This window comes from Narcine bancroftii, chromosome 6 (assembly GCF_036971445.1).
Source record: "Narcine bancroftii isolate sNarBan1 chromosome 6, sNarBan1.hap1, whole genome shotgun sequence".
NCBI classification, from domain to species: Eukaryota; Metazoa; Chordata; class Chondrichthyes; order Torpediniformes; family Narcinidae; genus Narcine; species Narcine bancroftii.
The window spans coordinates 190,283,892-190,308,860 of NC_091474.1; the positions used below are offsets into that span (position 1 = coordinate 190,283,892).

At 36.9% G+C, this 24,969-nt stretch overlaps 1 protein-coding gene and 1 long non-coding RNA gene across 25 annotated transcripts in view; one reads left to right on the forward strand and one right to left on the reverse strand.

Annotated features, from left to right (window-relative positions):
- bach2b (BTB and CNC homology 1, basic leucine zipper transcription factor 2b) overlaps window positions 1–24,969 on the reverse strand; it is a 328,595-nt gene that overhangs the window by 28,852 nt on the left and 274,774 nt on the right. For all 23 annotated transcript variants that reach the window (XM_069887051.1, XM_069887050.1, XM_069887063.1 and 20 more), the window contains one exon: window positions 959–2,464. In XM_069887051.1, the coding sequence (XP_069743152.1) occupies window positions 959–2,464 (1,506 nt within the window). The remainder of the gene's footprint in view (window positions 1–958; window positions 2,465–24,969) is intronic.
- LOC138736897 (uncharacterized) lies at window positions 887–19,541 on the forward strand. 2 transcript variants are annotated; one of them, XR_011340648.1, is made up of 4 exons: window positions 887–1,034; window positions 3,944–4,134; window positions 18,891–18,944; window positions 19,030–19,541. It is a non-coding gene; the product is annotated as an uncharacterized lncRNA (long non-coding RNA). The 2 variants fall into 2 exon arrangements; XR_011340647.1 differs by having other exon boundaries at window positions 3,944–4,042; window positions 19,030–19,539.

Consider the following 24,969-nt stretch of genomic DNA (forward strand, 5'->3'; position numbering starts at 1 on the left):
TGAGGTACCTTCTCAATCTCACAGTAGTCAGGCCAATGTACATTTTCTGAAACACTTCCCAAGAACATTTCAGGATGTGTTTACTATATTTAACATTCTAAATAAATAAATACTGCTATGCATAAAAATATCAATTTAAATTACCAGGGCAAGTGTAGAATAATTATCTTGGTGGTATATGTATTGCAGAATAATTATGGTGGCATATATCAGTACCTACCGACTAAAATTAAAATTTGATTAAACATTTTGAACATTCTTTGTAAATACTATTCCTAGACTGCCAAACTCCTGAAATACTGTGCAATGCACGAAATGGAAAATTTAAACAGATTGAAAACCAAGTCTGGTGAATGAAATTTTACATTATTAATTGCTTAATCCTGCTGTAGCTCTGACAATTAGTCAAGTACTTGTGAAGAAAGAATTGATTCATATTTTAAGGAGGTTTTTTTTGTCTGGTTCTTTCTCATCCTATAGCTTCATGTTGTCTGGTCTGGCACCTTGAAGTCAGTGGCTAGTGATGTCAAACACAATCCAGATGTGACTATTCCTTGGCATAAACATTCTGTGCCTGATCTAGGTGTATAAAGAATCAAAGTGTTAATGTTGTATGAATGATCAATCGGAATTGAAAGGTTAACACATTGGTTACTGTCTTCATTAAACAGAGTAGACATGCAGGCATGACTTTTTAAAACAGATTTTAACAATAACATTCTGAAGATTATTTTCAGCCTAATGATTTTGTTTCTCTTTTTTCGCTCCTCACTCGATACTGCCTTGCTCTGTTTGTCTTCAATCAGAAACTAAATTGAGCAGAAATTTAGTCATGTCCATTATTATGTCATATATGAAAGTTAACACCTCACAGCCCTGCAACACGGGCAGCATGTGTGATAATTCAAGGTTAATTCACACAAAGGGAAATATTTTATAAAAAATATTGCTACATTACCTCATTTCCTCTCTCTCGAGTTGAGCATGACTCGCTATCTCCTTCTGAAAATGATCCCGATTCATCGCTAGAGTTGGTAACGTATGACTGTTCACATTTTAATGGTGGTTTACATTGACTGTACATTGCATCTCCCATCATACTGAGGTCCTGCTGCTCTGTCGGTAGAAAGCGTGTTCCTTGTGAACAGGGAGATGTTGACAACTCAAACTGAGGCAAACTGCAAGGAGAACCACCACTTCCATCTTCAGGAAAGGAATAGGAGGAACAGGAACTTGAGGTTCTGGTTCTGGTCTCAGATGGAGGGGATCGGGGGCACACTTTTATTGGCACTGGGCAGCTGGTGTTACAAGTGGATCGAATTCTACATGAATTCAATGACAATAAAGGCTCCATTGAAAGTCCAGTAGTGGGACATGTCTGTGAACAAGGGAGTGACTGACTCGTTCCAGTCCACAAACCCTTTGGCACATGTTCAATGAGCTCACTTTCTAGTGAACTCCCACCAGGATATGAATGTGCAGCAGGACTGTCCAAGGTACCAAAAGAAAATATTACGCTCTTTCTGTCCGATTCCAGTTCTTGTTTGCAAATCACTTCACAAGATGGTCCAGCAATAAAGCTATTGCTATCTTTTTGAGGTGTGCAAGACAGTCCAGAGTTCGCGCTGTAAGGCCTGTATTCTGTTTTGAGGTCACCCTGAGTCATACCCTCTTCAAGCGAACAAGATGTTCTGATGTTGAAGACTTGTTGCAGTGGACTTTGTCTTTCAGTAGATTCCATGTCAGTCTTTTTTGTGAATCTCGAACAAGGGGGCGTTCTACTTTTAGGTCTATCAACACACATTGGGCTCAACTGTTTAAGATCCATTTCCTTATCCATTATAGCCTGATCCCTTACATTGGATTCAGCTCCAGACAAATGCTTTTCTCCTGCAGTTTCTGGTGCATGTGGTTCAATCTTTATCGGTGTCTTGTTGTATACTTGGGTTTGGGCATGGACTGGGTGGTCTTCTTTAAATGTGCTTTGAAAACCTGAGGTACTAGTATGTGATGTGCTATTGATATGCTTGGTGCAAGCCAGTTGATATTTCCTGTATTTTGGGCAGCGTCCCATATCATCACTTGATGTAACGGGAATGGATATCACAGCTGGTTCCTTCTCAGATAACCTTGGAGATGCCCCACACCCAAGGGTCTCATCGCACATTCCTTCCTTAGAGCAGGTGATTTTATGAGTTTCAGACTGCATTTGCTCTTCTTCACCTTCAGAGTTCCCATCCTCTTGTTTGTCAGGCTGGTGAAATGTCGACATCTTGGTGTAAAAGATGAAACCATCTTTCTCATTAAAGAGCTGAGCTTCAAGAAAGCGAAAACAGGAGTCTTCCAGATTATGCATGTGTAGGACTTGAGCGCAGTGCATGACTTCTTGAATGTTGTCTCTGCTGAGTAATAGCTTAGCAGTGTAGGCGAACTGCAGCAATGGGCTAAATCCTCTGGCAGTGACCTGCAAAACAGGGAAATTGTCCACATTACTATCAGCACTTATTGTCCAAAGTTCATCAAGTGCAGTTAAAAGCTCTGACAGCTCTAAAAACGATTAGCACATGGATAAAAATGACAGTTAATCTTGTGTTCGTCAGTGGCAAGCATTTTGTATGAATATTTACTTTAAAATGCCATGAATATACAGGTACAAATGAGAAATGAAAGGGCTTACATTTTTAAAATGCCATTGGCAAAAAATATATGGAATATTTCAAATCATGATTAAACTCATTAGGTAATAATGGCAAAAACTGCTTCAATGCACAAGAATTCTTAATTCATTAGCCCTTCATAAAATGTCAAGATTTAAAAGGGACGGAAATTCCAATTTTTTTTTAACCTCGGGGTAGGGTGCTTGATGTAGACCCATATATAGCAGAACTTTGAGAAATGGCAGAGCGAAATAATGACTTTTCCATTAATTTATCTCTTCCGAGGTAAAGGCCTTACACAGCTTTTTCTTTTGTGGACAATATAAAAAAAAGAGTGTACAGTATTACTACAAGTTCAGAAAATTAGGAAATAATCTCCTGTTTCCCTTTCCTCTCCTGCTACATTTCCTAAGTCACCACCTAGCTCCCTCCCCTGATAATTCCATGTTGATTTTCTTTCAGTTCCCTGCTTTAAGATGCTCCAAATAACTTTCCTCCAATTACACACCAACCAACCATTTCCAATGTTTGAAAGGTATTTTCTATCATGGGTAATGATGCAGTCTCCTTTTTCTCAGGCTCTGTGCAAATTTTGACTGGACATCATCCTCCAAAGTTTTTCCTCCACTCTCCATGCTATGTGGATACCATACCCAATAAATAGTTTTATTTTAAATGTTCCTCAGGAAACCTGATAGTGCTGTTCTGTAAACCCTGCCATTGAAGAGCACCATTTTTAAGACATTTACAAATGGCAATTAAGTGACCATGTCATCATTTTAATGCTATTAAAAATATAGTAATGCATTTTCAAGTCAAGTTTGCAGACTGTAGATATGCTTGCAAATTTACTGTATATGCCAGAGATTCCAAAGTATCTGCTGTAAAAGGCAGTAATCACAAATCAAATTCCAACCCAAGGTGATAATTCTAACTTTGGACAAATGCTTAAAATGGAAAACGTGAATTGGCAATTTGTTTTACAGCTATCGTCATTTTAATTTCCATTGTCAAAATTTATAATTTCAAAGACAAGATTATCACAAAATTATTTTATGATGATGAAAAAGGAGATTAGCTTTCTTTCTGACTGACAATTCTCAAATCTGGATAGCATATACCTCAAATGTTCTGAGCTGACTAGCAAAATGATTATAGACATTTAAAAAACAGTGGACAAATCTTCTGTAAAAGAGTTATTTGAATTAGAGGTTCAATAGGATTCAAAAAGACAAGAAATGTGGAATAGATAACTGATCTGGCTTTTCTTTATCCATGCTTTCCAGACCTCTTTGTGAGAAATTTTTTAAATAACCGTAAAGAATCTGAAAGTTGATGGACCTGCACAGGCTGCGGGCTACTGGAGACTGGCTCATAGGAACGAGGTATTGGAACAGGGATTCAAGAGAAGGATGAGGGCAAGAAAGACCTCAGGCATTGAAGGCTTCCTGATTGCATCAGGGGTTTAGATCTTGAGGTCAGGTTGCCAATGGTTTGAACTGAGATTGTGTAGCTGCGAAGGTTACGGGAGTGCTAGTGGAGCATCCATGGAATCTCAGTGTCTCTTGAAGGGTCTATCTTTTGCTTCTTTTTCCCCTATTGTCTTTTGCTTCTATTTCTCCTTTACAGCAGTCAAACATTGAAGTAGATAACGTACATTACATTTTTAATAAATTATCACATGACAATAAAAGGAACCTTTGAATTTTCATGAACATAATGGCCTCTTTCTGAACCTCTCCAATCCTCTGATTCTGTAATGTCTTTAATATTGCAATATTCAATTTATAATTTATCTAGTTAAAAGCCAAATCAAATTCAGGGACTGCAAATTGAGTAAGTAGCTCAGAGCCTGTACTGTATAAAATCAGTCCCTAAACTACTGAACCTGAAGACTGTAATACCTGCCGAACCTATCTGGAAACTCTTTCACTAATACCATTATCAGAGAAAAATTTAATAAGGGATCAAATATTGTGTACAAAGAAGTTTTGCTTATTTCATTTATCTTCTGGTATAACACAGCAAGCTTTCCAAAAATGCCAATGCATACTTGTAAAAATATCAATGTAGTCACTATTTGACTAAATTGATATTTGAAATTAATACATCAGCAGATCACACTGTAATCTCTTCTCCACTGAATTTCATTTTCAGAAACCCTTTACCACCACAATGAGAAAATTGCCACTGGTGAAATCAGTTTGACTATTTGAATAGCTGTTGAAAAACTAAACAACAAAGGATCTAGAATACGCAATTCAACATTAAACAGTAAATATACCTTGGAAAAAATATCCTGGAGATTTAAATAATTATTGAAATTATTCTCCATGATAATGACAAAAGGTGGCTAATCTAGAATTATCTTTACTTCATTTCAATACCACATGCCATAGATTTAATGTTTACAATTGCATTCACTAACATACAGTGATATTTGCTGCAATTCATCAACTCACAGCATTAGAAATTATCCAGAAGTCACTAAATGAAGGATCACACATATACACACACTCTTGCAGGAATGTTTGTTTGTCCACTCTCCATGCGAATCTATATAGAGCACTCAAGAAATGTCCAAGGAGGTTCAGTAGGGGTAATATTTGATGTTGAATGCCATGACCACATTGAATTTAACCTTTAAGGTCATAAGTTCAAAAGTGTTTTTTGACTAGCTTGCATTGACTTGCATTATTGTTTATTCTAATCGGGGTAACATTTCATGCTAAATGTCATGACCACTTTTAAGGTCATATGAAGTTGAAACATTCCAAAAAAAATTGAACTTGCTCAATTAGTTACAGCGCCGTGCATCAATGTACATTCAGAATAAAAACAAGTCGCAAAAACCCAGTTCAATATGGACCCAAAAAAGCAAAGCAACATTGGTAGAAGCTCTTCACAAGCCCGTAGAGTTAGATAAAGGAGAAACCAAGAGACAGCAGAGGAATATCAGTCTTGCCTCACTGTTGATGCTTCCAGACATGCAAGGAGCAGGCAGTAGGAAACTGATGCCGCCAGGCATTCCATGAGCGGACAACAAGAGTCTGCTCAGGAAGAACAAGCAAGACTCCAAGCAATGCGAACAACGTAATCAACAACTGAGTGTTTTATTTCCCTGGAAACATTGAGTATCCTGCTAGTATATGTATATATGCATATATATGTGTATGTTGTTACAGAGTCCAGAGGACCCCAAGAACTAGCAGCTATAGATGTGCACCACAACACAGGGTAACTTAAACAAAAGTAGTTTTTAATTACATTTGAACAAGAAAACAGAATTAAACCTTAACTTATTACTTAACCCACTTAATTCCACCCCCCCCCCCCCCAATACTAAGCACAGGTGTGTGTAATGTATATTTAAGATGAGAAAAGTTCTTTGGATCACAGTCCAATCTCACTGGTTGCAGGCAATTCTTGTTCTGTGCACATAAGTTAGCATTAACAAAGTTCACCAGTCTTTGGTGCTTAACAGGCAAATGGTTAACACTCAGGAGGGTTCTTGCTGGTTTTCAGAGAGAGATTCCTTTTCCAGGACATCCGCAATTGATTCCTTCTCAATCAGTCCTGCTGATGAAATTTTCCCCCTTCAGGGTTCTCCAGATTATCCTCTTTCTTTCAAGTCACCTTTCAGACTGTCAGTCTTCTCCGATGACCAAGCAACCTTCCAAAGTTTGCCAGCTTGTCCTTCAGGAACTTGACTTCTGTGTCTCTCCTCTGTCTTTCACACCTTCCCTCTCTGAGAGCAAAACAGTTCTCTTCTGCCTGCAAAGATCACATGTTCCCAGGCAAGCTGTTGTCGATACTTTGTTGCCTCCTGCAAAAAGCATTCTGCAAAAGTCCTGCAAATATTCTGTGTTTTAAAATGTGTGTGTGCAAGCTGCTCTAACAATTCCTCCCAAACCACCTCTAAATACTCTGTCACAATGTGTGTGAAAATCATAACATACATTGTCAGATTTGGTGAAAAACAAGCAACACAGTATATCAAGAACAGGAGGATACATTGTCATTTTGAGGTGCAGTACTGCTGAATTTAATTTAACCAATTTCCTGAAAATTAATATTTTTTTAGTTAAAATGAACACCAGAACGCAAATATTATACAAAAATATTAAGTTCAAACCATAACTATCATGGAACAGTTTCAATTGAATAATAATCCAATTTCAGTAGTTTGCTTTCTTTGGTGTTTGAAAGGATGTACAGTAGATTGTGAGAATCCTCACTAGGCAGCTGCGGAGTTGCCAGCAATCTTCCTAAACAGTGTCTAAACCCCACGGAGTTTACTTAATGTATGAGATGTTCAAGCTGCTCTAACACTTATCTCAGCACTTTTCTGCTGAGATAATTGGTTGCATATGTCCTCAGATGTGATACTGTTGGTGGCACCCATTATGTTTAAGCCTAGAAACTTTGGGTAGCTGGGGTCTTTAGGGTAGAAAGCAAGGACATTCCAATTTCAGAAGAGCCCACTCCTGGAATGTTTTGAGATGTGACATCTTCCCTGGACCTCTCAGATGAACAAGCTTGAGTTTTCCAGGGAAATGATAATCTGTGAGAAGAACTTTGGCTATGCTGCCATGTAGGACTCTAGAGATCAAGCTCATCTTAATTCTCCACTTCCTCAATGTAGGATTTTTTTCAAGTACAGGGGTAGTTGTACATTTTTACCATTCAGGTCGAGTACCCCTCATATGAAATGCTTTTGGATTTTTTCATATTTTCGGACACCATTTAAAAAATGCACTAATTCATTCTGACACAAAGATATATGTATTTACATCACAATACAAATATTTACATCTGCACAAATATTTACATATGCACAAATCAACTGAAGTAGACATATATTGAAAACTCTACTCTCAATAATGCACTATTTACGTCCACTACATCCCGTTCTCCGATCGGGATTTCTGAACACTATTATGTATTACCTTATGGGACCACGGATTAAATAAATTTTCTATTTTGGAGAATTTCAGATTTTGGAATTTTGGATAAGGGGTATTCGACCTGTATTCTAAATGGTTTTGCTCACCATTGCATTGCAGAAATTACTCCAAGATGGCATCTTGGACACTGGAGGTCCTGCTGGCTTCCACGTGGAAGGCATCCTTTGACTGTGGATAGACCCATTTGGGATCCCATGAAAAGCTCAGATATTTTCATCAGCAGAAAAAAAGTTTTTGCTCCAATAGATCATTAGAATTTTCTGATGGTGAAGCAGATGTAACTCCTAAAGCCTACACTGCCAAGTATTTTCAGCATATGGAGGGATGGAACCAGGTATGGATGGATTACTCTCTGTTCCCTGGTTGCTCAAACATGTGCTTTCCAACCACAGCTGATTGCAAATACTATAGAATGAGAGGTACGCAGGAGCCAAGGTAGTACCAGAGAATGCCGCCGATCTCTTAAATATGAGATTTCATTACCTTCATTAGATTGGTACATGCCTAAATAAATTGCAGAGATTTTCTTGTTGGGATACTGCATGCCATACAATTTTGCAAAATATAGTCAGCAGTTGCTGATAGAGGAAGAGAAATAAGAAGTTAAAGAGGGGTACCATGAGATGAAGCCTGAAGAAGCAACAGGAGGAGAAAGAGCAAGAGAAAGATGGAGGATTTTGATGGTATGTCTTCTTTTGAGTATTCACAGCCTTACCTCGCTTGGGGAGGCAGCATCTGCATGGATTTCCTGAGTGATATTCTTTCAAGGAGACGACAAAATTAGACTCTTGGTTGCAGACCTCTTTCACGAATGGATGAAGCTTGCTGCAGTGTTTTAAGAGGCTTGCTATTAGAACCCCATTTCCTGGTGAGTGGCTGAGAGAGCTCACACAGTTGTATAAGATCCACTTTTTGGTAAACTTCCACACGCCATTGATATATAGTGTGATCTGCAGATCACCCTCTCCTATTCCTTCCTTCAGCACGGCTCTGTTCTGCAGAGATTCACCCTGTTGGAAGAGACTATGGTGGTCACTTTATTGCAGGCTCTTCTTCTGGAGTCGTGGCTGGACATCTGCTTCCCAGAGCTCAACACCTCCCTCTTGGGATCTCACTCATAAACCAAGACAAATTCTTATTTTAAAAATACACAATATATTTTTTCACAATAGCTCCTTCTTGAAAATGAGTTAAAAACATAGTGGCTTTGAAAATGCACTGTGTATCCTTACTAAAGGTGCACTTAATCTATTCAGCTGAGTTAGTACCCCTTTGTGTATATATTCTCAACGTGGGATCTGACTCCTCTCCTGCACTATGCAGTCAAAATGTGTGGCTGTTGTTTTGAAGTTCTAGGAAATGTACTTTTAAGCTCTTCTTTGGTTACTGAATTGGAAAGTGTCTGGAAATTAGGTGAGATCTTGTTAGGATCATGCACATTCTGTTTTTGCGCAGAGCTCTAGGAACTGGCCACCTGATCAATGTGTTGCCCTTTTCTTCCATCAATTTCTGCATTCTTTGTGAGGCCCCAGTTGGAGACTGGATGAATTAAAACTATGCTTTTATTGTACCAAAAATTGGTGCAATATAATTGCTGGGCACACAAATATCTCTATTTCAATAAGAAAGAATCAGAATTTATTGTCATGAACAAGTCATGAAATTCGATGTTTTGCAATAGCATCATAGTGTAAACATTCATATTATGAAGCATCTTACAATAATACTATAAAAATTTAACTAGTAGAGCACAAAAAGTAAGGCAGTGTCTTTGGTTCATTGATTACTTAGGAATCTGATGGCAGCGGGGAAGAAGCTGCCCTTGTGCCCCTGAGTGCTTGTCTTGAGGCTGCCATACTTTATTCCTTATGGTAGCAGAGTGAAGAGGCCTGCATGGTGGGAGTCTTTGAGGATAGAGGCTGCTTTTTGAAGACACCACCTCGTGTAGATGTCGTCAATGGAGTGAAGTCTGGCGCCTGTGATTGCACAGGGCGAGGCACGTCAAAAATTATTTTTATGTCATTAAGTACTCCAGAAATGTTCCAGAAGCCTTTTCAGTGGATTGCAGATGAATGCAGCAGGCAGCTTAAGCAGAGTCTTCAGAACCCACTGATGAATGAATAGTTTTTGTTTTGGGAGGGTTGATTGAGAAAAAAATTAGGTAGGATAATGGGAAAACTATTATATTCTGTGAGAAATGTCAAGTTGAATAGTCAGCGAAACAAACATATACAAACCAAGATCTCACACATATCCTTAGGTCTAATGTACACTACATAATTTTAATGGAGTTTCTGATTTAATAGGTATCAGATGAGCCAGCTGACAACAAAGATCTATTATCCAAATTTTGAAACTTTTTGTTGCTGCACAGCTGCAGTTTAGATTTTAAAATGGAAATAACATTGATGTTCACAAGGTAGCAACGTTAACACTTTGGGGAATTGTTTCCGAATAGTAATCCAAAATACTCTCGTTACTCTCATTTGAACAATATCATACCGTAAATTAACATAAGTGTATGATTTGATAATAAATTTACACTTTTACTTAATATTTAATTCTAAAACAGTTGTAAGAGCCAAAGGCTCATTTTTTACTTCTTGTGGCCGTGGGCATCGGCAATGTCCACCTAGGTCCGTAGGCCTCTTCCCCTTGGCCGCATGCAGGAAAGCCGGCACTGTTGACAGAGTCACAAAGGAGAGTGATGGTGCATGCATGGTAGGCTTAGCCCCGGTGGCACCAGCTTCACCTGGGGCCAGCATGTCCACCAGTGCACATGCACCATGGACTGGGTCAATGCAAGCGCGCTGGCTTCGGTGCCGGCAGCAACGGTTGGAGCCAGGGCCAGCGTGCCCTTCAATGAGCACGCGCAGGGGTTTTGCACGCATTTAAAAATAGGTTTGTTAGTCCGCATTGTCAGTTGGGTGAGTTAGGTGTTGATAATTTCTGTCAACCATTACATTATGCATTACGTTACATGAACCGTTATGTTATAGGGATGTTAGGAGGTTACATGTTATGATTAATCAGTATTTCACTAGAATGTTACTTTATTGAAATTGAACACTACTACAGACAGACATTATCCCTTTTGTTTTTGTTTAATAAAATCCATTTGGGCTTCGTTACTGATTCATTCAAGAAACACATCGCAGACAAATGCCGAACTTAGCCTCCAAGTGACTATTTAATAAGATTTGGTAAAATTTTGCAAATATTTCTCTTCACACTTATGAACCATTCTTAATGGCACTATATAAATAGTTTTGACATTTCAGGATATTATACTGAAAACATGAAATATTTTGCCCAATAGATATGCAGAATTGTATAAATTCTTTTCAAAAAGGTTAATGCGTCATACAAAATGGACATTTTTAATTTAATTAGGAGTTCTGTATAACAAATGTCAGAAATTATTGCATTATGAAATTAAATGAGTGCTCCTCTCCTAACTGTAAGGTTGTTACAAGCTTCTTTATTTTTACAAAAGTATCCCAATGGGGCCTTGTATTCCCTAATGGTGATCCCCTACTGTAACATTACCCAAACGTGATGGAAACTCTGAGCTCGAGATGCTCTGAGGAAATTCTGGCCCACATCTCTTCTATTAGATCAAGTTACAAAGCCTTCATTCTTGCTTTCGGAGTTTTGAGTTACAAATCAACATGATTACATTATTAAATAAATATCCTTCAGAGTTGTGAAAACATATTTGCTAATGAATTATGCATTTAAAGAAACAAAGTAGCTGTCTAATGCAGTGATAGTCCTGGTGGGTTTTCCTTTCCAAATGTTCAAATTAAATTTAATTAACAATGGAAGTTGAAGTTGGTATGTCAAGTCTATTCTTCTGTTCTTTGCCTTTGTAGAGTGAAACTACAGCTATCTACCCAAGTTCATTCTGTGTCCTTTGATAACTTTAGCCGATAAAACTCTGACAGTTGCAATCTTTAAAGGTTCTTTTGACACAAAATACCAATCAATGATATTTCAATTTGGAAGTGAGTTACATATGTCGAATATCTTGCTTGTCAGTGGAGAGGTGAAGGAAAACTCAAATGCACACAGTGTACATGACAACATGTGAATGTTCAGCAGTAATAATGTTTCTTATCCCACTGGATGTGACAGGAAAGCTCTGTGCACCCGCAGTTGCAGGTCTTTTCACTGAAATTAACTAACTGGCACAGATTTCTTGAAGATGCAGAGGCTGGGGTAATTGAAACTGCAGATGCAACTTCACCCTGTTATATACAGTGTAGGCTCTGTGTCCCTTGAGCCTGCACAGTCCTGTAGAGGTCCAGGAATTAGACACATACAACATTTCACTCTTTATCCTCGTATTGGAGATATTCTTCCATTAAAATAAGATAGAAAACTAGAAATTATTACACTATCTTCACCAATGAAGTAGCAATATGGCAATGTTTCTGGTCTTACTCCAGATGAATGCCCGTCTCTACTCTTCAAAAAGAAGTTAAAAAAAAAGGCAACATAAAATGGATGAAAAGCAGGTGAAGTAGCTAATATTCTACATGGAATTTCCATTAGATTGACAGCCTGGATGGATTTATGTCCTACAGAGAGTTTTTAAATTTGTTTCAATTTATGGGGAATTTCTTAATTACCATTACAACTTTAGGAAAGAGATGCAGGAATTCTTGTAAATTAGTGTAATCACTGTTACATAAAGCATACCATTCATATCTTGATCAGGGAAGGCTGTAACTTCACCCTCCATGCCTCTCCCTCAGATTATTTATTTATTTTATTTTTTAAATTTAGACATGCAGCACGGTTTCGGCCCACGAGTCTGTTCCGCCCAATGTACACCCAATTATATTTCAAACGGTGGAAGGATACCAGAGCCCCCGGCAAAACTCATGCAGACACAGGAATAATGCACAAACTCCTTATAGACGGCGCGGGACTTGAACCCCGGTCCCAATTGCTGGCGTTGTAAAGGCCAACGCCAACCGTGCCACCTGAAGGCTGATCGTTTATGCAAAATATTATTTTTGTGTCATGCCACCAATCAGCTAGGGTGGACTTCCCCAAAACTCTTGCTGTGGGAATTGTAGAACACCACTTAGATTCTCTTATATTTTAAATAATGGAATTACCAGGGATTGAAAGATTGGGTTTAATAGTATTAATTTTCAGATAACTAAGCTTTACCTTGCAAACAAAGATATTATCTTTATAGATGAAAAATAATTGTTCCAGATGCTTCCACTTCATAATTTCAGTTCAATATTAAATTCTATTTGATAATTTAATTTACTAAACAGTTGGACTGTAACATTAGAGAGTTAATATATCTGGAAATCTAACTCTTCTCTTATCAATTAACTGAAATTGCTCTCTAATGAGTGGCATTCATCATGAGGAGATATTACCTCCTAACATCAGACTGCTATCACTTCTGCATTTAGCCACAGGGCAATGATCGCACTGAAGGCAAATTGAAACGAACTATATAGCCCACCTCACTGACAAAAGGCAAAGGAGGAAAAACCCAACACCCAACCCCAACCCACCAATTTTCCCCTGCAACCGCTGCAACCGTGTCTGCCTGTCCCGCATCGGACTTGTCAGCCACAAACGAGCCTGCAGCTGACGTGGACTTTTTACCCCCTCCATAAATCTTCGTCCGCGAAGCCAAGCCAAAGAAGAAAGAAAGAAGATTATACTTTGACCACATAACTAGCCATGAACATGCAGTTATATTATGTGCTTTGCACAAAGAATTTTGCATCAAGCACATATTAAAACTCAAGTTTACCTAAATTATTTTGATTTTTATTATCTCAGGGTCATTCATTTTTGGAAAAGTACAAAAAGACAAACTCAGAGTCTCATTTAAGGACTCTTACTTGTGCACTTTATTGATTTTCTTTTGTTCCTTCTACATTGCACAGTTAGTTTGTTTACACTGGTTATCTGTTTAAAGTTCTTTTATTTGTTTACATGTTTATGCGGTGTACAGTTTATTTTTTTGTATTACCAATTAGTGGTAATTCTGCCGTCCCAGCAGGAAAAAGGAATCTCAGGGTTGTATGTGATGTCATGTATGTACTCCAACAATGAATCTAAAATCTGAAATTTAATACAGCAAAGCTCTGTTAATCAGTAATTGGGGAAGGGCAGATGGACAGACTGTCTGCAATATTGTGTTATTGAATATCCCTTCCCCTTTGTGCACACAAATACACCCACTCACATACAAATACAACGCACTTTTAATTCAAGGGATACAGAGGAAACTGCAGATGGCAAGATCATCGGTACTCCTTCTGGTCTTCTCTCCACCTGTCATTTTTTGTTGCACCTCCCAACTATCCCCTCCCAGCCCCATTCCATTCTCATTCCCTGATGGCTCCATACAGGCTTTAAAGGAGCCAAAAGTGCTTTTTTTAATTTAAACCTTGCAACTGCAGGGTTTGTGTCCAAGATGGTGGTGCCTGTGCTGGGCAGCGTACCACAAGGGGTTGCAGACTCGGGGGGAGCAGTGGACTGGCACAGGGCACTAGAACTGGAGAGAATACTGCCATTGAGAAGGAGGAGCACAGGAGACGAACCTAGAAGATGGTGACCACGGCAGCAGACCAACAAGGGGATCAACAGCTGAAGGACACACATAGGCTGCAGGAGCTTGATGTCTTGCAGTCACATGACACACACAGGCTGCGGGCTTCTGGTGACTCGCTCATGGGAACCAGGTATCGGGACCAAAATTTGAAAGGGTGCTGAGGGCAAGAAGGGCTCCCGGAGGGCCTCAGGAGCAGAAGGCTTCCTGATGGTTACAGATGTTTGGATCTGGAGCTCGGATTGCTGTTGATTTGAACTGGAGTCTGTGTGGATACAGAGGCTGTGGGAGCACTAGAGGCAAATTCATGGACATTCAGTGTGTCCCAAGGGATTCCCTTTCCCCTATTCTTGGGGGTACTGGGTAACGCTCATGGTGACTCTTTGTTTGCCAAGTTTGAAACATTACATTTTTAGTACATTATTATGTGACAATAAAACAAACCTTTTCATTCAATTTTGGTTCTAACTCCCCTTCCCCATCTTCCCACTGGATTCCAGTTCTTTCTCCACTGCTCTCCCCTCCCCCCCCCACTTCAGTTCCATCTGCTCTCTCTTTATACCACCATTCTCACCTTCTCTTCTTATCACATTCCAGCACTGCCAGACTTTGTTTACCAATCACCTAACACAAGGTGTATGACTCTCTTCCTTTGTTTTTCTTGCCTCTCTCTCCCTTTCGCACCTGCCAGTCCTCTGCCTGAGTCTGTTATATTTCACTGTCAATCCCTTGTGGGGATCCTGCCTCACCCCTCCATCCTTGTCCTCCTTACACTGCTTCTGTGCACTCTCACCAGTCCTGATGAGGAGTTTCAGCTCCAAATAATGTCTACCATTTTTTCTATCCCACTAATTCTGTTTGACCTTCTGAGTTCCTCCAGCAGATTGAATTTGGCTTCACTTGCAATTTTTTTTTCTGGAAATTACACAGCTGGGGTTCAGATAAGGATGTATGGGAAAGAAGCCTGGAGGAGTTTGGAGAGAGCGTGGGAACTGGACCCCAATGAGTTGAAAGAGACCATGACTTACAGGGCCCCAGTGAACTTAAGAGGGGATGTGGGAACCATCCAATCAGTGAGTTCAAAAGGAGAACAAGAAACTGGGCAGAGGTGAGATTGAAGGGAACGTGGAACCGTATGTTTAAGAAGAGCACAGAAATCATGTCCTCGTTGAGTTTAAAGTGAGCATCTGAACTGAAGCCTAAGTGACTTTAAAAATGAATGCAGGATCCATAGACCCGGTGAGTTTAAAAGGAACGTGGAATCGTTGCTCTGGTTAGTTGGAAGGGAATGCAGGAACCATCACTGCTGGATGAACACAATATGTGAAAAATTTGAAAATGGATTATCAGAGTTTGACTTCATTAGTTAATGCCAAAAAAAATGCATTAGTAGTTGGAATTTAAAGGTGATTAGATGCATATATAAAAAGTCAATGTATTTGACAGTGATTAAAATGGCTTCTCCAAGAAAGTAGAACTATTTAGAAACACAGAATAACCTGTGCTTAATACAAGCCTGAAGAAATGGATGCAAAATTAAGTGCACCTACCTTTAATCTTTCTTAGCCTAGTACTATTGACAGTATTCTGCATTGACTGAGCCTACATTAAGATGCAAATTGAAATTTCACAATACAGTTGACTTCAACACCACAAGCATCACCCTCTTTTGCATCCCTTCTGCACTAAAGCCTCCAGATCTTCAATTAAAAAAAAACGAAATAGAGACATACTGCACAGCAACAGGCTACTTCGGCCCACGAGTCCATGCTGCCCAATTTACACCCAATTAACTTGCACCCCCTGTACGTTTCGAACGGTGGAAGGAAACCAGAGCCACGGGGAAAACCCACTCAGACACAGGGAGAACAAACAAATTCCTTACAGACAGTATGGGATTTTAATCCCGGTCCTGATCCCTAACCGCTATACCAACTGTGCCACATCATTAAAAGGAAACCTTTCTATTGCTGCCAAATTGGAAATTGCTCCCAACACAATGCTTATTTTGATGGCAATAATTGACATCTGCGTCCAGTTTGATTTTCCAATTTTCAGGCACACTGCACAGCACAGGGTGAACTTTCTGGCTAACTTCAATAGTGCATGTAAATTATTCAGATTAAAATTGAGGGATTCTAATTGTGAAATTGTTGTCCACACAATGTGCAAATAATTCTCACTGCTATCCTTACACAAATAGCTCTGCAGTCAGGGTACTGAAAATCTTAAATGAATTACAGTACCCTCCTGCTTGTAATTAAATTCCACTATACTCTTGCGAGGTTTGCAGTAGTCTATTGGTGCCATGGCGAATCAGTATTTCTTGGCAAAGAAATTTCAATGGCTGTGTTTATTGCTGCTTCTGTCACAAGTCATACTGATACAGTAGAGACATAAATTCTTTTATTTCCACTGTGGCATTCAAAGTAAGATACTTATGCCAAATTGGCAGCTATTGTGGATTTTTAGCTTCATAAGTAATAATACTTCCCACAAATTTACTTCACTCTGATGCATAAAAATAGTACAAAGTGAGTCATTTCTAGTCATACAGATGGTGAAATTACTTTCCTGGCATTCTACAGAAATACTACAAATTTTACAAGTTTAATTAACAATTAAGGTTTTGACCCAACTTAAAATTTGTAGATCAATGGAAATGTGCAGATGTAAAGTTAAGCTATTCAACTATGTCAGGCTCTCCCCACCCCTATCATTGTCCTGGAAGCCTAAATTAAATTGGCCCCTCAGTTTTTTTTCCCCCTTTTGTTTGATTGAACCAAGCATTCTCAGGCAGAGACGATGACCAGCAAACAGAGGACCTCTGGGAGAACTACGCAAGGTATGTTGGATTTATTTTCAGCTTGCATCAGCAGCTGCTGCCCCTGAGATCACAGCTTCATGAATATCCAGCACCATATGTGATTACTGCAGCATTACAGTAAGCTCTAATGGAATTGTGTGGAAAAAAAAACTAAAAAATGCTGAATAAGAAAAATAATAGAAAGAAAAAGAAAAAAACTTAAAAGGTGAAATAAAGTACAATTTGAAAACATTGACACACACGAGGCTTTGCAGTAGTGAAAGCTCGTCGGAAAGGGTGTAGACAAAGAGACAAATTAATCAAAATGACAGAACTAGGACATTTATGCTAATGCCAATTCCTTTGGTTTAGGCTTATATTACTTTGTACATGATGAACAGAAACTGTTACAGGTCAGTACTTTGTAGATATTACATAATAAAGAACATAAAATCAACAGCAATTCCAGGAACTTTGCCAATATCCAACACATAGCCACACAGACCTGCTTTGTGTACAGTTTGGTCTTTGTTTCCTTATTACAAATAACAGCAGAGAACGATGGAACCATGTATTTCTCATGTTGAACAAAGACAAATTCTGCAGTGCACAGGCAGACATTCAACTTCAGACTGAATTGCTCCTGGTTTGATCATACACAAGTGATTGACTTAAAACTGACAAGGTAGGAAAGCAGGCTTTAATTTTGTATAAGGATGCTCAGATAAAATGGCACAATGTCAGAATCTATTGAAAAAAGAAACAAATAGGAGCTGCATGTTTAAACAAATTAGACAAACAAAATTCATACTGGAACCAGTGACCTGATTATCAAACGAAAATACGTAAAAATATCTAAATATACCAAAAATAAAAATAGGAGCTTAGAGGTCAATTAACTAAAATAAGAACAGTTATAATGTTTCAATAGAAATCTCAAATAACATTTGACTCAGGGCTCAGAATTTGTGTATCTAGATCCAAGAGCTGAATTTCTCCTCTTACATTAAGATAACAATCAATAGACATTGGTGAGGCCAAATTTGGGGTATTGTGGGCAGATTTGGACACAGGAAGGATATCAATAAGATTGAAAGTGTGCAGAGAAAATTTGCTAGGATGCTGCAGGGACTTGAGGAACTGAGTTACAGGAAAAGATTAAGCATTAAACTTTATTCCCTGTTCCGTAGAAGAATAAGGGGAGATTTGATAGAGGCATACGAAATTACGAGGGATGTAGATAGAGTAAATGGAAGCAGGCCTTTTCCACTGAGGTTAGGTGAGATACAATCCAGAGGACATGGATTAAGGTTGAAAGGGGAAAGGTTTAAGGGAATACAGAGAGTGTGGAACAAGCTGCCAGCTGAAGTGGTGAATGCAGGCTCAATTCTAACATTTAAGAAAAAATTGGACAGGTACATGGAGGGGAGAGGAGTAGAGGGATATGGTGCAAGTAAGTGGAACCAGGCATAAAAATAGTTCAGCACAGATTAGAAGGGCTGAAGGACCTGTTTCTGTGCTGTAGTGTTGTATGTTCTAATAGGTCTTCAAATTATATGAAAGTGGTGATTATACTGATGCAAGTTTCTGTGCATCTAAGTTTCTTAGATGCACAAAATAGGAGACTAATAGCAGATTATGGAGAAAAAGTTGGATGATACTAATTGAGCATGTTTAGTGTTGGCAGAGGTTTAACGGATTGAATGCCCACCATTAACAGAGATCTTCCTACACTACTATATTATATCAGAGAAAGAAGCTGGAAACAAACTCATGAAAGATCCTCTTTGAGACAAGTTAGTGGCTTTCATTTTATTAATTTTTTGAAAGTGATCAATAATTCTTATTTTCTTTACTTTCTTCAGGTGGATGTAAATAATCTCTTCACATTTCACAAAGCAATGAAGTTCTGGTAAAAGGTCTTCGAATTGAAACATTACCTCGATTTCTTTTTCTTTAAATGTTGCCTGAGGAAAGGACTGACTCTCTTTCCCTTCTTTGCAGGGACACTGGACAAGAGAGCCTCTTTATGATGTGCCAATAACAGCGAACATATCTTGTGTATTTATGTACATGACAACAAATGAACCTTGAACCTTGACTTGCTGAGTGTTTCAAAGCACTTTTGTTTCAGATTTCCCAGCACCTGCAGTTTTTATGATTTTCAGTCACTGAAGAAAACATTGTAAATGAAATGTGTGAAGTGGTGAGCAGGGGGTAGGAGGCATTAATCCTTATAGAGGTGTCATGGAAAACTTATCAAGAGTCTCAGACCTGAGGGGGAAATGGAGTTCAAAGGCAGTGAGAGACATTGCGAATATATGTCCTAAGAGCACCAAGGAAATGAGGAAAGGAAGAAGCACTGAGATAAGTCTAGTATCTTTGGGGCAGCATTGAACATAGGGCAGCTCCCTTGCAAGCCCTGGTTAAATCACTACTGTGAACTAAGCATTCACTTAGGCTATTAGGACAATCTAGGTGTTGGGTCAGGTACTGCGGAGGAAACCAATGGTGATGGGAAGTATAATGATGCAGAGATGGCAGATCATGTAGTTCATTCGGCCCTTCTAGTCTGTGCCAAAACATCATTCTGCAGGTCCCACTGACCTGCACCCATTTCATAACTATCCAGACCTCTCATCCATGTATCTATCCAATTTATTCTTAAAACTTAAGAGCAAGTCTACATTTACCATGTCAGATGGTAGCTTGTTCCACACGTCCACCACTTTCTGAGTGGTTTCCCCTAATGTCCCCTAAACCTTCCCCTTTCACCCTAAAGCCATGTTCTCTTGTATTTATCTCTCCTAAGTGGAAAGAGCCTACTCGCATTTACTCTGTCTATGCCCCTCATAATTTTGTAAACCTCTATCAAATCTCCCCTCATTCTTCTATGCTCCAAGGAATAAAGTCCTAACCTCTTTAAACTTTTCCTTTAATTTATTTTAAGCAAAGCTTTTAATGTTTGCAGCAAAATTCTGAAAGGCATCGTAGGAAGTACTGCCATTCATCTGAGCTGTGGAAAATACAGAAAATCAGTATAATTTGCATTCATACCAATTTTTTAGGGGTTTAGTTGCTCCTTTGCCAACATTACAGTGGAAAGCAAAAATTTAGTTAGCTTAAATTATATATATATATTTTCAGTCCCCTCCTTCCAGAGCTTGTTTACAAATGTCAAGCTTTCAAAAGAGGTGTCTGCAAAAAATATAAACTTAATATTTTGAAAATATTGTAGATCAAACCTCACCAAAACACTCCATTTCTACCACATAGCAATTCTTTCTATGGATGTATTGTGACCTGCTGAGTTCTTTTTTTTTGTACATTTTATTTTTAATTTACATCAATGCAAGTTCAGTATTTATCCATATCATAAAGAATAATAAAAAATTACGCAAAAAAAATCCATATTTTAATATTTTCTTCCCCTACCCTCCCCCTCCCTCTCCAAAAAGTAGGAAAGATAGAAGAAAAGTAAAGAAAGCCTGCCTGATAAATATATATCCATCATTAATTAGTTAAATTTCAAATTTACATAATAATCTTGAACCCTAAGGAGAGTTGGAGCGGGAATGGCGGGTGCAGTAGATGAAGTCATAGCAATAAAATTCATATAAGGTTTCCAAATCTTATCAAATTTTTTTCTGGTTGGTTCTGTAAATTATACGTTTTTTCTTTAATGGTATACAATTTAGTAATTCCATTTGCCATTTATTCAACCCCACATTATTGTCTAATTTCCATGTTACAGCTATACATTTCTTTGCTATTGCTATATTTAAAAACTTCCTCTGATAAATATCTAACTTCAAATCAAAAATATCTCCTAATAAAAATATTTTGGTATCTTTCAAAACTTGCATAACTCATCCCAAAAATTACTTGTATCTTCCCAAAATTTTTTTACTTTTTCACATTGCCAAACTGCATGTAAGACAGTTCTTATTTCTTTATTACAACTAAAACATTGATCAGAACAATTAGAATTAATTCCATGTAATTTATAAGGAGTGTAATATAATTGATGTAAAACACTGAGTATACCATTTGGTATCTAACATTAAACGTATTAGTTACACTTTCATAACATAATGTTGATCATACTTATTGAATTTGTATATTTAAATCTCTTTCCCATCTCAATTTAGGTTTAAATAAATCTTTTTTCTGCATAGTCTTGCAATTTTTTATACATAATAATAATAATATATCTTTTGATAAACATATCAGTTATTATATATTCAAATTGACTATGTTCAGGTAATCTAAAATTTGTCCCTAACTTTCCTTAAGGATTTAAGCTGATCATAAGAAAAAAATAGTATTACTTGGTATATTATACTTATTTTTCAATTGGTCAAAAGTCAAAAAATAGAACCCAAAAAACAATCCTTTATCTTTTTCATTCCACAATTGTACCAAATGTCAAAATAAACATTATTAGCCATAAAAAGAATCAAAGGATTTTGTGTTAATAACATTCCACCCAACTGATAATTCTTCATTCCTCTTTTAAGTATATGTTTCAAAATTGGTGTATCTATTTGGCCTCTCAACAATCCTTCAAGCCATTTATACAAAATATGCTCAGAATAATTTTCTCCTATTTTACTCATTTCAATTTGTACCCGTGCTGCCTTTTTATTAATCTGATAACAAGTGGACATAAATCTAAGTTGTGTTGCCTTATAGTAATTTTTAAAATTAGGCATTCGTAATCCCCCAGGTCATATTTCCATGTTAATCTTTCCAATTCCATCCTAGGCATTTTGTCTGTAATCTTCTTACATCTTGAAAAAAACGTTGTTGGTACAAAAATTGGTAATGATTAAAATAGGTATCATATTCTAGGAAAAATATTCATCTTCACACAATTTATCCTTCCTTTTAAAGAAATTGGCAAATCCTTTCATTTTATTAAATCTTTAATTTTCTTCTATAAAGGTATGTAAGAAATTATTTAAATTCTTATCAAGATTAATTCCTAGAAATTTAACCACCTTCTTCTGCCATTTATATTTTGTAATTTTCTTAACATGAGTGGTAATCAGTCTCAGTCATTGGCATCACTCCACTTTTATCATTATTTAATTTATTACCTGATACTGACCCATACTCCACCAATTGAACATTTACTTTTTTTTAATTAACTTTCAGGAATTATAAGATATAGTATTACATCATTTTCAAAAAGGCTTATTTTATGTTCTTTATCATTTATCTTGACACCCTCAATCTTATTATCTCTTCTAATTACCTCTGCTAAAGCTTCCTTAGCCAGTGCAAATAAAAAAGGAGCTAATGTACAACCTTATCTAGATGATTTTTCAAATAAAAATGATATTGATATTTGTTTATTTCTATTACTCTAGCCTTTTGGCAATTATACAATGCCCTTATTCAATTTATAAAATTTATTGGAATTCCAAAAACCTTCAGTACTTTAAATGAATAGTCCCATTCTAATCTGTCAAATGCTTTTTCTGCATCTAAAGCCAAAGCTACTGATGCTATTTTTCCTTTCTGTGCTACATTTAACAAACGTAAAAATCTAACAATATTGTCAGTTGATCTTCCAGTCTTGATAAAACCTGTTTGGTACATATTAACCAATTTAGGTAAACATTTAGATAATCTATTACCTATTAATTTAGACAAAATTTTATAATCTATATTCAATAATGAAATTGGCCCATATGAAGATGGAAGCAAAGGATCTTTCCCTTTTTTAGGAATAACTATTATTAATACAGTTTTAAACGACTCGGGTAAATCACAAAGATCTTCCATTTGATCTAACAATCTTACAAATATAGGAATCAATAACTCTTGAAATTCTTTATGAAACTACGGAGAAAACTATTTTACCCTGGAGCCTTATTATTTCGTAAAGACATCAAAATGTTATATATTTCTGTAACTGTAAAAGGATTTGTTAATTCAGTCTTCTCTGTATTTAATTCTGGCAAAATAATTTGTGACAAATATTCATCTATTTTATCTCCATCCTTCAAAGATTCCGATTGGTATAATTTCTTATAAAGTTTCATTAAAACATCATTAATGGCCTTTGATTTATAAGTAAGATGACCCGATTCTTCTTTTATAGCTATTATTGTTCTCGATAATTGTTCAGTCTTCAATTGCCATGCTAAACCTTTATGTGCTCTATTTCCCAACTCATAATATTTTTGTCGAGTTCATCTTATATCTCTCTCCACTCGATATGTTTGTATTGTATTACATTTCAATTTTAAAAAAATCCATTACTCTTTGTTTCTCATCATTTACTTTTGTAATTCTTTCCCCATCTTTATTATTACATTTTCCAAATGATTAACTTCAGACATTTATTCTTTTTTTAACCTTATTATTTGTCCTCTTAAATAAGGCTTCATAGAGACCCAAACCACAAACATATTGGTTACAGAATGTTCAATGATGTCTAAAGAGATTTTTATCTGCTGTCTTATAAATTCACAAAAATCTTGCCTTTTTAACCTCCAACTATAACTTGTATTTTGCTCTTCCTCCAATAAAATTGACATAAGCAAAGGTGAATGATCAGAAAATATCCTTGCTTGATTTTCAATATTTTGAACTCTTGCTTGCAGTTGAGAGATTGAAACATATCTATATGTGAATATGTCTTATGTCCAAAGGAATAAAATGAATAATCTCTTATATCAGGGTGCATATCCCTCCAACTGTCAACAAGTTTTTTTTAATTCATAAAATTCTTCATGGTTTTTACTACCTTGTTTTTAATCATAATTCCACCTGATCTATCCAACTTCAAATCAAAAGTAAAATTCAAATCTCCTCCCATAATTATTTTCCCCTTTGCATTAGCTAATTGCATGAAAATATCTTGTATACATTTTCCATCGTCTATTTTTGATGCATATATATTCATCAAAGTCCAATATTCAGAATAAATTTTACAATTTACCATCACATATCTCCCCACTTTATAAATAATTACATCCAATATTTTAATTGGTAAACTTTTATTTATTAATATCGCTACCCCTCTAGCTTTAGAATTAAATGAAGAAGACAATACCCTTCCTACCCAATCTGTTTAGTTTCACATGTTTTATTTCAGTTAAATGAGTTTCTTGTAAAAAAAAAGCCACATCTACTTTAGTTTTTTTCATATAACTAAAATTAACCTTTTTCTCTTTATCAGATTCTGAATTCCATTAATATTAATACTGATAAAAGACAGTTTAGACACTAAAATTCAAGCATATGTCCATTCAGCATCTACCTTCCTCCTCCCCACTCACCCCAACTCTCCTTATATAACATATTATATATATAAACAGTCCAGCCTTAAAAAAGAAAAGTAAAGAAAGGAGAAGAAAAAAGTGAGGAAAAGCCCCAGAGGTACGTGATGTTAAAGTGTCTCTTCTCCCCTGATTTATGTGGGATGCAAATAAAATCACATTAATACCCATGACTCTGAAGTGGTCTGCATCATATTCCGCACTAACTCACTCGAAATACTGTACCATCCCCTACTATACTACTTTCCAATTTTTTCATATCTTGTCCTTCATCCCCTTCTTTAATCTTATCCAATATAATAGATCACACACTTTACAGGTTAAACCTTCCTCTCCTTTTAAGCTTTCTCGAAACACAATGTACTTTCAGTTACAGCAAATTCTTTCTGTTGTGTAATTAATTCAGGTATCAACAGCCAACTATTGGTCTTTAGCCGGCAATGATTGACGTATACTTTTGCTTCATTAAGATCAGTTAAAAAATTTATTCCTTCCTCCTGGGATGAATAGCTTCAACACAGCTGGATATCTCAAAACAAAGACAGTGCCGTTTTTCCATAAAACTTCTTTAACTGGATTAAACTCCTTTCTCATTCTTAGCAATTCAAAACTTACATCTGGATAAAAGAAAATCATATTTCCATTATAA